Source organism: Macrobrachium rosenbergii, chromosome 5, assembly GCF_040412425.1.
Source record: "Macrobrachium rosenbergii isolate ZJJX-2024 chromosome 5, ASM4041242v1, whole genome shotgun sequence".
NCBI classification, from domain to species: Eukaryota; Metazoa; Arthropoda; class Malacostraca; order Decapoda; family Palaemonidae; genus Macrobrachium; species Macrobrachium rosenbergii.
The window spans coordinates 36,987,990-37,007,457 of NC_089745.1; the positions used below are offsets into that span (position 1 = coordinate 36,987,990).

The 19,468-nt window shown below is 34.8% G+C and overlaps 1 protein-coding gene and 1 pseudogene across 1 annotated transcript in view; one reads left to right on the forward strand and one right to left on the reverse strand.

Moving 5' to 3' along the window:
* LOC136838665 (glycine receptor subunit alpha-4-like) overlaps nt 1-19,468 on the forward strand; it is an 825,852-nt gene that overhangs the window by 260,351 nt on the left and 546,033 nt on the right. The window contains exon 8 of the mRNA XM_067104011.1: nt 10,397-10,509. Within this exon, the coding sequence (XP_066960112.1) occupies nt 10,412-10,509 (98 nt within the window). The 5' untranslated portion in view covers nt 10,397-10,411. The remainder of the gene's footprint in view (nt 1-10,396; nt 10,510-19,468) is intronic.
* Nucleotides 1,333-2,433, reverse strand: LOC136838913 (uncharacterized; annotated as a pseudogene).

Below are 19,468 nucleotides of genomic sequence, written 5' to 3' on the forward strand. Positions count from 1 at the left end.
AACAGTAATTGCTCCATCTTTCAGGTTTACAATTTACCCTAATAACCTCACTCTCCCTCACATTTATTCTTAATGTTCTCTTCGTGCAAACACTTCAAGCTCTTTTATTACCTTAGTTTCTGGTGCTTGAACACCCAAGGAAACATTACACAGCCTGTATATATATATATTATATATATATATATATATATATATATATATATATATATATATATATATATTATATATATATATATATATATATATATATATATATATATATATATATATATATATATATATATATATATTACACAAGAAATATATATGTACAGTATATATATGTGTGTTTGTGTTTGTGTTTTGTGTTTATATATATATATATATATATATATATATATATATATATATATATATATATATATATATATATATATATATATATATATATATATATATGTATACACATATATACAGTATATATATATACTGTATATACACTAGGTTATGACTCAAAATAAAAATTTTGCCTGGTATGAGATTTATTGAACATTTTGGTACTAATCACAAAACCTAATTCATTTTATTCAAATTTGAAAATATGTCCCCCACACAAGCCATTTTGTATGAAACATTTCAATAGGCCTATCTGATATTGGTGCAAAAAAAAAATCTCAAACTAGATATTGTTTGACAACAAACCGATCGTTTAAATACTTGTCTTTTTTGCATATTTCACTAAATTCTTCCATCACTTTAACAGCTCTCAGCTATCATGTTTGATCGTGGAATATCAAGCACTGACCGTGCCCCTGTTCAATGAGTTTTCAAGCATTTCAGGGCACTGGCACATCTCAACTCGGTAATTCCAAAGTGGAGGTCCCTGTAGCTGGTTTCCTTGAATTTTTGACCAGTGAACCACGCTTCTTGCCAGCTGTTGGCGATGAAACTCACTGGACGTTCAAAATATTACGCCATGATGGTAGTAAAAAGTATGCAAGGAGCGTATAAATGGCCCTCGAGTTCCATCGGGGCACTGTGTAGTGAAGGCAATTTCTTCCATTTGATAATTGGGAATGAATCATGCTTCTTGTAATGCTGGAATGCTTTGCATAGTTCATATAAGAACTTGAAGTCATCTCTCCAACCGGGTTCTCAGTCTTTTCCATTTGAGTCTCGGCCTTGTACTCAGTTTGTAGATTATTATAATTTTCTAACAGTTCATCGACGAATTTGTAGTTCAGACTCGGCTTTGTAGTTGTTTCAGAAACATAGAAGTCAAGAACATGCCTCAATATTCTGCCCAATATGTGATGCTGACACCCAATGTATTGAGGCACGTCTAAGCCCATTTCATTCATAGTTTCTCTGAATTCTTGCAACCACACCATTTGAACGTCCAGTGTTTACGGCAGTTGTGTCACACACAATCATTTTAATGCTTGACCAGGCATCATATTCATCAATAACTTTCGAGTGCATCATATATATCTTTTGAAGATCCACTTTTGCACCGTACAACCCCTGGTCTTACATCTCTAGTTGCACTTTTGATGCAGACCACTTGGTATTCCTGTTTCACTAATCTTTTCCCATCAAAATGGAGACAATAATCCTTCTCTTCCTTTAGAAGTGAATTAATCTTACCCTTCTTTTTTTCTGCAAGTCTGATAACTCCTAACCATACTCCTGATTGTGTTGGTGTAGGAAGAGGCACGCCTTCTTCTGCAAGACTTGCACAAACTTTAGATGCCTTGTTGGTAGACAGACTCTGGCGACTCACTAATTTTGTGGCCTGGTGTGTAGCAGATGGTTTTTCTCTTGTTCGGCACTGGCTCTTCATCAGAACTGTCCTCTGTTACACTGCTAACATTTTCACCTGAACTAACAGATTCACTTTCCATGTCAGATATAGTAGCACTTTGTTCATGTGATATTGGAAGATGTCTCTGTCTTTTGAAGGATGTATAGAGGACTTAGGTGCTGGCTTGTGAGTGGTGTATCCAACCTTCCCACCTGACTCAATTTGTTTGTGATAAAGCTCTTTATCCTCACGGCACAGCCAAACACCATCAACTTTGGTGATGTCAAAAATGCTCTTCATACCATTCAAAAAAGCCTTCCTTTGGTCTCATGTTGATTCTTCTCATATAAAGTATCATTTTTGTCAGTCGTGCATTAATGGCTTGCTGACTGAGAATAGGAAAGCTGAATTTTCCCCACAACTCTGATAATTCCTGACAAGTCCGTTTTATCCTAGTACTTTTCATTTTGTCTTCTTCCAGTAACATGTGGTATCTTCCCAAAACATGCCGTTTTTGAGGTAGCCTGGTGAAACTTGTCAAGCATTCAACACGAGGAAGATCACGCCGCATTGTATGAATGGATGATGGTAGATTGAAGTCCATTTTGTGCATTCTTTTTCACAGTATCACTAGACTTAAAGTACGCCATGTTTCCCGTTTCTCTGAAATACAAGAACATATGATTGTTAGAACTGCAAATCAACACTTCAGTATGAGTATAAAACTAAAATGCAAAACTCTTTTCAGTAGCATTAATGCAAACTCCTATAGAAATTACCTGGTGAGAGCCAGGCAGCACATCCAATGGCTGTCAAGTCCGAGAGGGAACTGAACATTACTGAAGCTACTGAGCCAGCCTATGATGATGCAATAGATGATGCAATACACCCAAACACACTGTGGTAGTATTGCATCATCCAAATTTTACTCTGAGAAAATCACCCAAGGATTCTATTCTAGGGTTTATCACTTGTTAAATTGTGATCAATAGTCTCAAATTAAAATACAATTGGGCTCATGAAACCTGAATTATCAACAAGGCATTACTCATTCTGCTTGAATAGCATATAAAATACTTGTTTGTAAGGTGTCTAAGATAACAAAATGCATAAAATGTCTCTAAAATTTTTTTCGACAATAATTCCCTATTTTGGTGAGAACTCTGGTAACTTTCAGTGCATCGGTGGGGGACCTTTTTTTCACACAATATCAAAATAACGGTGATTTTATAATAAGTGATAGGAATCTCATCACATAAAATAGCAGGAGTATTAAAATTTGAAAAATATTCTTTTCTCATAACCCTAATATACACATAATATATATATATATATATATATATATATATATATATATATATACATATATATATATATATATATATATATATATATATATATATATATATATATATATATATATATATATATATATATATACATACACACACACACAAGCAGATGCTCGCTATTGCTCGCATTTGCTAGTCCATGTGTTGAGATTGAGATCTGTGAGTGGAAAATTCTTTCCAAAAACTCATTTATGTCTTGTAGCAGGCATTACACTTGTACTTCCATCGACATCTGCAAGATACATGACATTTGTGCTCGTGCTTGCCGTCTTGCTTGATCATGCTGTCGCATGTCTTGTAGCCTTACTTCACACTGCTGAAGATTCTCACTTGCACGTCTTTGTGCATAATTTTCTCGTGCAGCGTTAAGTCTTTGGCCGAGTATTCACGGTCAGGTTTATTTGTCAGCCCATCTGCCACTTCATCGAAACTGACGTTTAAACTTACGTGTAGACGACAGTTTGTGGGCGGAGTCAGTCCACTCGCCAGAACGGATGAACTGATGGAATTACCTAAAGTTTATCCGACCGACTAACAGGTGATCGCACGTATGGACGGGTAAGCAACGATTTTGTGACAGTTCGCCGCTGGATTTCGTCTTGGAAGGATGTCAGCCGCTCGGACCAGAATATGCAAAAACCTTGTATAGACCTAATTCTTCTCATTGTTAGACCCTTCTGCGCTATTTGTAGACCGTTGTGAGTCCGAATCATATGATAAAAAATTTTTAAAAATATGTTTTCATGTGACACAGGCAATTTAGTATAGGCTTTGGCCAGTGTCCTTCCTTTTTTTGAAAGGTGTTATTAGTGCAAGAAGGGTTCACTGTTTATTTCATAAAAATTACTGGACCAACCCCCAGGTCTAATTTAAACTTATATTCATTAATATTGTAAGAGAATAGACATCTCTCTTTAATAGGCAACATTTAGACATACTCTGTTATGCTTTTTTGCTTCTTTCCTATTTTTAAGTGAATTGCCGCAGCTGCTGGTCTTTGTGTCTCCACTTCCTTATCAGTCAACAGTTTCCATTGCTGCCATATAGTGTTGCCACGACGAAGGCTAGGCGAGCACTGAGGGCAGTGACCTTGAGTTGGGGTCCGACTGACAGTTCTACTCTTTACGTGTGGACGCTCATCCGTCGAATGGTCATGGGTGAATTGACTGGTCAGCCTGATCGTGAATACCAGGCCTTTGGTTCTGATCTGCCTCAGTTCCAACAGCTCGCCTTTGTGCATCTCTCGGTCTGGCCACAGACAATCTCTGGTCTCGTTGTTCATTAGTTTCTGTGGCCCATCTTTGTGCCTTCCTTGCTCAGTCAACAGCCATTCTTTGTTCCGGCTTTTCATAAGTTTCTGTGGCCCTCCTCTGTGCCTCCCTTGCTCTGCCAGCAGCCATTCTTTGCACCCTCTGTTCGTCGGTTCCTCTCTGCTTGTCTTTGCCTGTCTCTTTCCCAAGCTGCCATTGGCGGTCCCAGTCCATCACCAGTAGCGCCTTCTGTTGTTCTAGGGTTACCCGATGAGACCATTTCGAAACGAAAATAACAAAGCTCAGCCAAAAATCCTTTATTATATGCCATTGGGTCAGTTAATGTTGAAAATTTCGGGACAGTTATTAAAATATTCTTGAAGACGTCTTCACAATTCCAGGATCCCTTGAAGCAGTCTTAAATTCTTAGACTCCAGGATCCTGTGAAGCTGTCTTCAGCTCTGAAATGGATCCTTGTCGGATCCGCTTCCCTTCAGGGAAGCAATCCAGAATCTGTTTTTGGAAGAATATCTAACATCTCCTGCAGAAATGCCCATTGGATTATGACGTCTTCTTAAATTTTATAGACTCCAGAATCCTGAAGCCTTCAGAATTCCCAGAAGCCTCCAGACACAAACATCAGAACACAAAACACACATGCAGAAAGGCAGCCAAGGCAGACACACACATCGACACAGAAAGGCAGCCAAGGAAATTTGTATATATATATATATATATATATATATATATATATATATATATATATATATATACAGTATATACATGTATATATATGTATATATATACATATATATACATATATATACACTGAATATTAATGGTCGGTAAAAAAAAAGGACAAACACCGTTCATACACGCCAGTTATTGTGAGATAGTACTTGAAATTATGGCAGATTAAACCTGGGGTTTTGCTTCTGTCTGGCCAAACTCGTATACACTCGATTTGAGGCACTTCTGCTTAATCGCTTGTGACAAAGACGTTACTCTTTCACTAAAATTGGCATGAGATTAAAAGACTTGTCTATATTCAAACTGGATGGGTTTGATTGCTATCATTTATTTTATTGAAGAAATTAATTTGAAATTAAGACTTCGTCCTTCGGGGGGCTCTAATACGATGTTAAAGGTGACCCGCAACTTCTCTTTGAAGTGAGGGAAGCTTTTTAATGCTTAGCAAAGCGTTCATTTTGGATTTTATGCCTTGAGTGAAAATAACTGGGTTATTGCGAGTAAAAATAACAGAAATGAAGTTTTGACTTTCTCCTACAAACTCCTAACATGCGGAAGAGATGTACGCCTTTGATTCCAAGTAAAATAATGCTATGTAATTAAAAAAAATATTAATATTACGTTCTGCTGTTTCTCGTCAAGGATAGCAATGAAGATAAAAGATAAAAAAGATACATAGATGATAGAGAATAGTAAGATTTGTTAAGGTTTCTTTTAACAGTTTTCTAAAGCCCAACAGAATAAAAAAAAATGCACCAGTTCGTATTGTCTTTTCTTTAGTCGTTCATTTTTTTTACTTTTGAATTTACCTCTTTTCAAGTTTTCTGTCTTTTCTCGTTTAAAGAGTCAGGAGAGTCATTATTACGAGGCCAATTTTCTGCGTCTGTGTTTTTATGACTTCACAAAATCGTTATTTCATTGTTGCGAATAAAAAGAGTCAAAATGCTGTCTTGTGCTTGTTTCTTCTCTTCTGGGGCCTTGTGCAGAGGTTCATCTCGGGAGGATTTGAAAGAAGTTTTGTTTTTATAGTATTCTGAATTTTACCCTTATTAAAAATATTAAAGGGGAGGGACGAATTCGGTTCATATGAATTTATATGTCTGCTCTCAATTGTACAGGGTGACACACACATACACACACACACACACACACACACACACACACAAAGAAACCTGAGAACAGGTGCGGACGATACGAGAAAGCTGTGAAGGTCACTAAAACATTCGTTAGAGTAAAAATAAAATTGGAATGACAAAAAGAATATCATACTTCAAACTGTATTACCAGAGAATAAAAGGTATTATTATCTTAGAATGTAGACGTAGAAATGAAACGGTAGCAAAATAGCTGTAGATATTATTCTATGATAAAGTAGATTTGTTCTTAAATAATACATCCGTTTACATAGGGTGGTACATTTTCTGACAGCCTGAAAATGTAGCCGTATTAGAAGAACTCGGGAATAAATACAAACGGATGTAATATTAATGTATTGTGTTGATTAATTCCTAATGTGAATGCATTGCGTAATATATTGGTAAGGGCAGAAGCAGAGCAATTTAATTTATTGAGGTTTTGTGGTCCCTTAATCTCCCCTATACTGTTCTGATAAAGGGACTGCTTTGAATCTAAATAATATGAAAAAGGCTTAATAATAGAGTTCGAAATTCCAGTGAAAATTTCGCAATTAAGCAGAACTGATAACGTAAGCATCTTCCTGTTTAATTTGAGTGCGCGCGTTAGCATAAACCTATGTATAAATTTGGGTATATATTCAATTAAACTTGTATGCAAAATAGCTGTTTTCAAAAAGCTACTATCACATATTGGCAATTTTGCAACAATAATTAGTTTTCCATGGAAAACCTATTAACTGACATTGATTACAATTGTGGCATGAAATACGTTTTAGTATTATGATTTTCATTCTTGGGATACATCCACGATTTGAATTCTTTCATTCTCTCTACGTAAGTCTGTTTCGCACCTTTATTCGATCGCTGATCAGGGAGCCGAAAGGAATAGTATTTATTGAATTATTTCCTTAATAAACCGGTGTGCTTCTGTAGCTTGATAGTAGTCGGCTGTTGTGTGTCGCAGGTAGGTGGAGAGTGAAAGAAGAGAAATAAACAGTAATAGATATCATGGCTGGAAAGGCGAGGTTGAGGCGTATACGGATTATTATTCATCACCTAGGGCGGAAATATTCATAAATATCACATTTATCATGTAAGCGTATTCTGTTCAATATGTAAACGCCATCGACATTATACTGTTTCCAATCCCTCTTGTCGTTTTAGGCGTTTCCTCCCACTCTGCCAAATATACTTGGTTGGAAGTGACCGTGTTTAGTCCTTGTTAATTCTTACCCTTAGGAGCAATGATGATCCTTGTTTGGCCCTACTCTCCAATCTTATCATCGCAAATCTCTTCAGGTATTTGGACTATGAGATTATTTAGAAAACAGGATCAATAGAACAAGTGCAAAATATCATCACAACTTGTAACAAAACATTTTCATCATTCGATTTGCAATTATTGAGGAAGATAGAAAGACAAGAGGTATAATATACGACTGCGAGTAGAACGAAGGAGTTTTTTCTTCTCACGTCGCGTCCTCCAGACCTTTGTTGTTTCCGAGGGTTCTTAAATCATCTTTTTTTTATCTTTCATAAGTTAATCGTTACCTCCTTTTGTACTGACCTCGAAATCATTTATATGTTTTCCATTCTGTTATTCTCTTCCCCCAAAGAAGTGAATAATCACACAAAAACACACCACACACACACACATAACGCACACATATATATATACATATACGTACATATACTGTATATACACACGAATGTTCTTGGAAAATTCTGCTATTAGGTATATGCCTACCCTTAAGAAATAAAAAAATTCTTAAGGGTATTCACACTTAATTTTCTAAATGTATTTGTCGTTTAAAATACTCGACACAGTTATTTAATATTTTCGTTCAGAGATTTTTTTTATTTCCATACTTATAGCCACAAATCAATCAATCAATCCATACTCATTTCCTTATGTCCCAAGAGCAGCTTAGCTTGGACGTAGCTCAAAATATGTGCCACGTTTAAGAAAAAAAAGCATTGTTTAAGTCGTTACCCACTGTAAAATATTACGAAGGGTCTTTGTATGATAAGAAAATCTAGCACTGATTATTTTAGTATGCTTTAGGTCTGTAATACTGTACATTCAAACACTAGCCAAATTGACTGAGAACGTTTGACACGGCAGCGCCCCTCCCAGCCCTTGTCCTGCCCAAAACGACAAGAAGGGTTGGAAGTACTATGGTGGTGTAATGCTCCCTCTCCGCAAGAGCTTGTGCTGGTGTAAGCCAGCTTCCTCGGAAAGAAACAAATGAATTAAATGTAGATTATCAATTACGCAAAACTTGATTTTGCGAGTAAACTACTAAGGCGTTACTCTGGTCGTTAGAAAAAATAATTCTATCATATCACTGAAATAACTTGCAATCGTTGTGCCATTGAACCTCAAATTTTTGGGGGGAGACCACTCACTTTTGAATATTTTCTGCTGTTCTAATGAAAACTTAAAATTCAGTGAAGCAGCCAGATATCTCGGACATTCACAATTCATGGCACGGTTTACCCACTGAATTTAACGAATGCCCTAACTTTTACTGATTAGGGCATTCTCTACAGTTTCATCTTGATAACTTGAGAAATACAGTAATCAGAAACTGGATGTTTTCGAGAAATTTACCATTTGCAAGGGCGCAGTTTGAGCTTAGACACCAGGTTTCGTCCTCATTCAGTGTCTAGTTTTACATGACTGCTGGACCACAAGTAAATTAAGCTCAAAGCGCTAGATGAAACCATCCCAATTATAAAAAGACAAGTACTCATCATGACCGTATCAAATAACTCGTTACTTGTAATACTCCTGTCATTAGGCGCTGAGTTAGAATTTGCATTTAATTCACATTCCGATACCGCGTACATGTCTGAAAGAGTTTGAACGATGGAACTGATATGGGAAATCAATATGATTACCGCCTTCACATCAATATTCATAGTACTGGAACAATCGCCCTTCAATCGATGTATCTGCATTTAAATGGAAAATTGCACTTCATCGGTCAGAATTCCCTTCATGGTTGCATTTGTCATTTTTGTGACGGCTTTTGAAGGGTTGCAGAGTTACGCTTCATTTCAGTAGTCATATTTATGGTTTTCCTGCTTGAACACTTTCATTATTGTTATAAAAATGTGAAGTCTTCGAAGAAAAGGAAATATTTAGCAGAGAAAACTGATGTTTTGTAGGTGATTTCAACTCATTTTATTCATCGGCAATGATTATATGTATATATATATATATATGTATATATATGTATATATATAATATATATAATATATATACATATATATATATACATATATATATATATATATATATATATATATGTACATATATATATATATATATATATATATATATATATAATATATATACATATATATATATACTGTATATATACAGTACATATATAAATACACCATTCATTCGTTCGTAATAGGAAATGCAGTGAAAATATTGCACTCTTTTTTCATTATAATTATCAACTTTAAGAAAAGGTAGAAAAGACCAATTTCATTAAAAGCCACAGGTGTCATAAGCCTCTTTAAAGAATGACATTTATATGAGCGACCCAATTCCTATTTTTCTCTCTCTCTCTCTCTCTCTCTCTCTCTCTCTCTCTCTCTCTCTCTCTCTCTCTCTCTCTCTCTCTCTCTCTAATGACATTTAGGACCTTAAATTCAAAGGTGAAAGTGGATTTCCGTCGACTTATTTTTCTGTTTTTCCCCAGAGAGCGGAGTTGGGTTTCCCGTTCCTGTTAGCTATTAATATTGGTAAGAAGGGGAAGTGGTCATTTTTAATCTCCTCTATTCGTTTGAATTACTGTCCCCACAAGTGGGAAATGTGAATTTATTCCATTCGGATTTTATTGCTGTACTTCTATTACTATTTAACAGCACTTAAACAATTGTGTTTTTGTTCCTTTATAATTTAATGCTAAATATTTATATCTCCATTCATCAGGATAATAACAATGCCTATTTCTTGTGCATTATTATGTATCGCTTATTATTTAGGCATTGATGAAAAGTTCTTGGCTTATAATCTACGCATAACTTCTATTAAATTGGTAAATTTATAAGAATAGAAACGCCGACTTGAACCAGAAACCTCTAATTGATATCTTTACCTCTCAGGTGATCACTTGGATAATGGCCGTTCGAGGTAGATGGAGAGGCCTTCCTCCCCTCTGCTCCTGCCACTTCCTCTGTCTGCCACTGCTGCTGCTTCTGCTCCTCTCACAAAACAGGTAATGTCAATAACTCTTTCCGTTTTCTTTTTTTTTTTTTCTTTCTTGGGAATTGACGAGTTGTGCCATCAGAGAGGAATATAGCCTAAAGGTTCTCCTTTCCTGATGATACGGACATTCAGGTGACGGTTTCTCAGAAACATTTTGCATGTATGTACAGTGTCTGCTTTTGTTCATTAAATAAGAACTCAGTGGTGGTAGACTTCGATTGAATTTTATTTTTGTATGTGGGCATGTAAGTGACATTTGCTTAGGGTACATATCCTTGTTCTTTTCTGAAAGGAAGAAATGAATGTCACAGCAAAGGAGGAAAAGGATATCGCCTGTGGGTTGTACCTTGGTATTGATAATGACACGGGTCGGTCTGTCGCTTTAAGGTGCAGGTGGATCGAGTTTGTTGGGGGCACAGTATGGTTCTCACACGTGGCTTATATTGAATTCTTCGGTATCAAGTAAAATTCCGAGGCATGTGTGCTGGCATCGTTCTCATCCGGTGCTCAGTTCATGAAGCACTTGGGACCTTTGGTAACCTTTCACACGATAAGACCAAAACAAGTAATTGAATTGTATGTTTCTGTGTGATGTTGTACGAGCTGTGTATTCAGTTGATTTATAAGTGCATTTTGTTTCTTCATTACTATTGTAATTATTATAATTTATGCTAGTGACAAGTGCCAAAGTCTGGAGAGGAAACTGATTATATACGCCAATGATGCTACTCTTGTGGCTGTTGTTCCTTCTCCGCGCCTTAAGTCTGTGGTTGCAGAATCCTTGAATAGAGATTTGGCACGCATTCATGAGTGAAGTAGGCTTTGGAGTTGGAAGCTTAACCCTTCGGAAACTCAAAGCATAATAAATATTCGATCCAGAAGACTTGCTTTTACATCATGATTTACTTTTTAATGGGTATAGTTTTAAATTACAGTGATTTTAGGTTAACTTTTGATATGAAATTGGCTTTTGAGAATCGTTTTACGTAATACTGCTTCCTCAGTTTCTCAAAAACATGGTATCTTGCGGAAATGTTTTAGAATGTTTGAAAAGGAAGCTATCATATCTAAGTGTTTTAACCTTTCTCTTCTTCCTTGTTTGGAGTACTGTTCTCCAGTGTGGTTCTCGGGTGCTGACTCTCTCATCTCAAACTCTTGTATAAAGTTATGTCATCAATCAAGTTTATTTTACCAACTCATAATATTGACCTACGGCATTGACGCAGTGAGTTCATTATGCTTGTGACATAAAATGTACCATAGCAGCAACATCCTTGCACCCTTCGTTATCTGACCTAGTTGTTTTTACTCACAACACTAGGCAGGCTGCTGCTGCAAACGGTGTGTTGTTTTCTAGCATCAGTCTTAATACTACTCAGTTTGCTAGGAGTTTTAAATTGGCTACAACTAAAGAGGAATGGCTTGCCTAGTGCAGTTGTGGAGTCTTCTGATCTCCAAATATTTAGGCAAAGAGCAAATTCATTCCTGCCCTCTGCTTATGTCTCCTGAATGTCAGGTGCATCGGTCTCATTTTATATTCCCTCACATTTATTTATTGATCACTTTTTCGTATAACTTGTCTCTCTGCAGGTTGATTTTCCTTTAGAGCCCTTTTGGGTTTATAGTCTGTCCATAACGGGTTTCAGCTGGAGATTTAAAGAAAGGTAGCAGAAAGTAATTTTAGAGGACGTCATTTCAGTTTATCCAGTGATTTTTCGTTATTGTTTCTTAAGAAAGCCTGGCCATTGTTAATAATTTGGTTCAAAAAGGGAATAACAGAGAGATTTCAGTCTTGTGTAGTTATTCCTTACTGGGTATAGGAAGTATTGACAAAGATGGAAGGTTAAACGTGGAGAGATGACCCCGCAGAGTTTCGGCTAAGCGGTATTGAGAGTTTTATTTTTTCCCCTCTTCAGAAGGGCTCTGCTCGTCCTGACGATAATTGCAAAAACAGTGGAACCATTGGCGTCCCTCGAAATACCCAAGAGCAAACTTCTGCCTCTCAAAACGAACCCCTGAATACGCCTACCGGATACCATGTTTCACATTCCATCTTGGTCTATATTCCTTACTGTCTTCAGTATGGAATGAATACACAAGGCTTTCAGAACCGCTCTTTTATTCGCGGGTTCAGCCAAATTTTCAACTAAAAAGAATTACTATAAAATCAGTTTAGCAGCTACAGCTATTCTTTTCGACAGAACATTATTATTATTATTATTATTATTATTATTATTATTATTATTATTATTATTAATTATTCCACAATAAGCTGTAGGTCCCGTTGCTAAGTCAACCAATTGGTTCTTAGCCATGTAAAATAAGTTAATTAGGAGGCTATTAATCAGCTCAGTGGTCTTAAAATTAAGGTATACTTTTTTTTGGGGGAGGGGTCTATCGCAGTCATCCCTATTCGACTGGGTGGTTTTTATAGCGTGGGGTTCCGGGTTGCATTCTGCCTCCTTAGGAGTCCATCACTTTTCTCACTATGTGCGCTGTTTCTAGTAGCCCACTCTTCTGCATGAATCCTGGAGCTACTTCGGCATCTAGTTTTTCCAGATTCCTTTTCAGGAATCTTGGGATAGTGCCCAGTGTTCCTGTGATTATGGGCACAATATCCACTGGCATATCCCATATCCTTCTTATTTCGATTTTCAGGTCTTGATACTTATCAATTTTTTCTCTTACTTTCTCATCTACTCTGGTGTCCCATGGTATTGCCACATCAATGAGTGATAGTATTCTTGATTTTGTCAATCAACGTCACGTCTGGTCTATTGGCACGTATCACCCTATCTGTTCTGATACCATAGTCCCAGAGGATCTTTGCCTGAACGTTTTCTATCACTCCCTCGGGTTGGTGTTCATACCACTTATTACTGCAAGCTAGCTGGTGTTTCTTGCACAGGCTCCAGTGGAGGGCTTTTGCTACTGAATCATGCCCCTTTTGTACTGGTTCTGTACAAGAACCAGACATTCGCTTGCTATGTCGTTTATGGTCTTGCCTTTCATATTGCACTTCCTGTATATGGGTGAGATGTTATTTCCATCTGTTGTTCTTTGAACATATCTGGTTCTTAGGGCCTGTTCTTGTGACGCTGTTAGCATTGCTGTTAGCATTCCTTCCGTTTCCTTCTTGAGTTCTACCCCTTTGTAGCCATTGCCATGTTTCATCGATGGCCAGTTCTTTTGTCTGTCTCATGTACTGTCCGTGCATTGGTTTGTTGTGCCATTCCCATGCACTCGTTAGCTGCTCGTCTTCACTGGTTTTCAGATACTGTCCCAGTGCTCTTCTCTCGATGTTGACGCAGTCCTCTATGCTTAGTAACCCTCTCCCCCCTTCCTTTCGTGGTATGTATAGTCTGTCTGTATTTGCTCTTGGGTGTAGTGCTTGTGTACTGTCATGTTTCCTAGTTTTCTGGTCTATGCTGCGGAGTTCAGCCTTTGTCCACTCCACTACTCCTACACTGTATCTGATTACTGATACTGCCCATGTTTTTTATGGCTTTCGTCATGTTTCCAGCGTTGAGTTTTAACTTGAGTATCGCCTTAAGTCTCTGCCTATATTCTTTCCTGATCGTGTCCTTCACCTCTTGGTGTTTTATATCCTCTCCTATCATTCCCAGGTATTTGTATCCTGTCTTATCTGTGTTTGATACTATTCCCGTCTGATAGCTTTATCCCTTCAGTCCTTGTTACTTTGCCTTTTTGTATGTGGACCAAGGCGCATTTTTCTATTCCAGACTCCATCTTGATGTCCCCAGATACAACCCTTACAGTCTGGATTAGGGTATCTATTTCCTTGATGCTCTTACCATACAGCTTGATGTCGTCCATGAACATCAGATGGTTAATTCTGTTTCGCCCTTTCTTTATTTAGTACCTAGAATCCATCTTCTGCAGTACTTTTGTTCTGGGAATCATGGCTACTACGAAGAGTAGTGGAGACAGTGAGTCGCCTTGAAAGATCCCTCTCCTGATGTTAACTTCTGCTAGTCTTATCCCAGAGCTTGTAAGTACTGTATTCCAGCTGCGCATTGTATTTTTTAGGAAGCTGATGGTGTTTTCCTCTGCCCCAAATATTTTCAGACAATCTATTAGCCACGTGTGCGGTATCATGTCGAAGGCTTTCTTGTAGTCAGTCCATGCCATGCTTAGGTTGGTTCTCCTTCTCTTACTATTCTTCATTACCATTTTGTCTATCAGGAGCTGGTCTTTTGTGCCCCTACACTTCCTTCTGCAGCCTTTCTGTTGGTGGGGGATGGTGTCTGTATCCTCTAGGTAGTTGTGTAGCCTTTCACTGATGATACCTGTTAGTAACTTCCACATTATTGGTAGTCAGGTGATAGGTCTTTAGTTACTTGCTATATATCCCTTGTTCTTGTCTTTCTGTACTAAGGATGCTCTCCAAGTGGTCATCCATTTGGGCGCATGGTGGTTTGTGATACAGTGCTTGAGTATTTGTGGGTGTAGGGCCTTGAAGTTTTTGAGCCAGTATCCATGGACTTCATCGGGACCTGCGGCTTTCCAGTTGGTCATTTTCTTTAGTTGGTGTCTTACTGTGTCTGTCGTGATCTCGGTGAATGTTTGTTTTATTCTCCCCATTTCTTCTGCCTTGACTTCCTGGAGCCATGTTGCATGATTGTTGTGTGATACCGGATTGCTCCTTATGTTTCCCCGAGTCTCTTACTTGGTTCGTCTTCAGGAATTTCCTGGAGGTTGTCTTCCCCCTCTTAGTTGTCTGTATAGTCTTTAATAGTTTAATGGGTGGTTCCGAAGAGTTTGTTCTGTTGGTATGCTTTGTTCCTGTTCATGTACCGCTGGATCTTATGTGCTTTGACTTTAAGCATCTGTTTTATATCTTCTGTTGTGTTGTTTAGTCCCTTTTCCTGTACTTTGTATTTCTCATTCAGTTCCTCTCTTATTATTATTATTATTATTATTATTATTATTATTATTATTATTATTATTATTATTATATTTATTATTATAATTATTATTATTATTATTATTATTATTATTATTATTATTATTATTATTATTAATAATAACTCCCACCACGTGTTATGCACTATCGAAATGAAGTCGTATGTCTATTAGGCTGTTAATACTTCCTCATATCTAAGAGCAAGGAACAAATTCATGAACGTTTGTTGATACGTTCAAGTAGTTCGATAATATATTTCAATTTCCACTTACTTTATGCATTATTGGATAGTGCAATATCATTTGCAACTGTGCGTAATGGCATTAAAGCAATGTGTCTATAACAGTTTGGGATGTATTTGTATTTATTTCCGAATTTGTACGTTTATGTGGACCTGAATTTATCCTGATCAAGCTTTTATTGCCTTTGACGTTATTTCATTGGTCGTTTTTGCTAGTTCCATGTGTATTGGCACTTGAATATGTATTGCGCAAGTGTTAGTTATTTAATTTTCAGCTTATATAAGCATAAATTATTCTTTGCAAGTGAAGTCTTATCTCGTGGATTGTATGGTTTGTATTTATGCTTTATGACAATGATTTTTGTTGATTATCCGAACTTCCTGACAAAGGAAAGCTTTTGAGTAAAGAGTAGCCTCATATATATATATATATATATATATATATATATATATATATATATATATATATATATATATATATATATATATATATATATATATATATATAAATATATATATATATATATATATATATATATATATATATATATATATATATATATATATATATATATATATATATATATATATATATATATATATATATATATATATATATATATATATATATATTTATAAATTTATATATATAATACATATATGTATATATAATGTATATATATATATATATATATATATATATATATATATATATATATATATATATATATATATATATATATATATATATATATACATATCTGTGTGCATTTTCAAGGATAATTTCAATGAAAATTTTGAGGCCACCTCGTTAAAAAGGAATATTATATATATGTATATATATATATATATACATATATGTACATATACAAATAATATATATATATATGTGTGTGTGTTTGTGTGTATGTCAATACATATATATATATACATTATATATACATATGTGTGTTAATTTGTTAGTAAAAACAAGCCTCTCTTACATATATACATATATATATATATATATATATATATATATATATATATATATATATATATATATTTATATTTATATTTATATATGCATATATATATATATGTATATATATATATTATATATACATATATATATATTATATATACATATATATATATATATATATATATATATATATATATATATATATATTTATATATATATAAGATAAAGCCTCCCGCTTTTAAGTATGCCTTTGGTGATAAAGTTTCCAGTCCCAAGCTATTTCCACTAATAGAGGTTAATGCTGATACACTGTACCCCAATCAAAGCTAGGTCGACCAGTGGGCAGTAGACTGGGATCAAAACACGCAAGTTGTTATCTCAAGCACAGATTCTCCCTCTCTTTCTTTAAATTATACATATATATATACATATATATGTATATGCATATATATATATATATATATATATATATATATATATATATATATATATATATATATATATATATATATATATATATATATATATATATATATATATATATATATAGAGAGAGAGAGAGAGAGAGAGAGAGAGAGAGAGAGAGAGAGAGAGAGAGAGAGCTGCGCTTGAGTTAACATCTTCAGTGTTTTGATCCCAGTCTGCTGCCCACTAGCTTCGACTTGGGTATTTTGTATCAGCGTTAGTCATTATTAGTAGAAACAGCTTTGAAACTCCATCACCAAAGGCATTCTGCTATATATATATATATATATATATATATATATATATATATATATATATATATATATATATATAAATATAAATATATATATATACACATATGTAAAAATGTGTATGTGTGTATATATTCATATATATATATATATATATATATATATATATATATATATATATATATATATATATATATATATATATATATATAGTGTATATATATAAATATATAGTAGATAAAGACAAAATCCACAAAGGAAGAGAAACAATGGAGTGCTGCAAGGCCTTTCGACTTATAGTCCCTTTACTTAGCTAAGTAAAGGACTAGAATTCGAAAGGCCTTGCAGCACTCCATTGTTTTTCTTTTCCTTCGTAAATTTTGTCTTTATTTATTTATTCATCATGTTCCATATTTTCGTTATTCAGTTATACATACATATACATACATACATACATACATACATACATATACATACATACATCATACATATGTATATATATATATATAAATATATAATATATATATATATATACATATATATATATTACCACAGGTGAAAAATAAGAAAAGGGTGTAGGTCTGAACTTTATTTCAAGCCATTGACGAAGGACTGATACAGAGTGTGAGAAGTCACTTAATGGTAAATTTAATAAATTTTACTCACAAAATTTTGGTATGGCAATGGGAAACCCTATCCCCAGTGTTAAGTAATATATATGGAATTTTTGAAAAGAAGATATTAAACAACATAATCCCACGTAATGTAACATGGTTTTAGGTATGTTGACGACATATTTGTGTATGGCCAGGAACCAAGATGTAAAAAACTTTTGCTAAGTTAAATCAATTAGTACCATCAATTAAATACACGATGGAAATGGAAAATGATGGGTGCTTACCGTTTCTGGATGTCCTCATACGAAGAAATAGTAGTGGGTTTAAATATAGTGTGTATAGAAAACCCACTAATATTTCTTTCTATGTGCATTTCTATTCTGGACAAAGCAATAAGGTTAAAAAAGTCAGTGTTTTCATCTATGTTTTTAAGAGCATTACAGGTATGTAGCCCTGAATATATTGATGATGAAATAGACAAAGATTAGGAATGCAGGCAAAAATTGAAATATCCTGATAGTGTATTAAACAGTGCATTTGAAGCGGCAAAAAAAGACTATGTATCAAAACCAGAAAGAACCTTACAACACAAAAAAATTTGCTTCCTTACAATAATAGTGAAAGATATCCCTCATGTTCTTAAGAATTTTGTGTTAATGTCGCATTTAAGAACAATACAACAATGAAAAATGTACTTATCAAGAACTCCCCAGACAATATTAAAGGGTGTGTATATAAAATTCCGTGTAAGTCTTGTGACAACTTTTATATTGGCCAAACCAGGGAAAGCACTGGAAAAGAATTGAACAACATAAAAATGTGTGAGATATGCACAAGGGAACAGTGGTATATTTTACATGCTAGTGAGAACAATCATGCTATCAACTGGGAAGGGGCAAAAGGATTTTGTATATTCTAATAATGCACTGGAAAGGAACATCATTGAATCTATTCATAAAAGAAAGTTACAACCATAATATGAATATCAGTCAAGGGATGTATAAACTTGATCCTTTAATATCAAAAGAAATTTTAAATTGTTTAAACTTTAAGGTAGGCAGTAGAGATGTATGAAAATAGGATTATCATATAAACACAGTACGAGGGGTAGTAATGTTAATGAGTTTCCAAACTCCGCCTCCATGACACCTGTCAGGTGTGGATCTGAGGTGGGGTATGGTCTGTTTATCACAATGTCCCCTAGAGTCTATTGTGATTTTTAGCCAAATGAGTTTGAACATACCGGCCTGAGGGGGATACATATTTGTGACTTCTCATATCAGTCCTTCGTCAATGGCTTACATAGTCGAAACCGGTGATAAATGAATCACACAAAGTGATAATAATCATACATACATATATATAGATATATATATATATATATATATATATATATATATATATATATATATATATATATATATATATATATATATATATATATATATATATATATATATAATAAAGGTGAGAAAGAGCTGGAACCACTTGGGAAAGGAGTCGT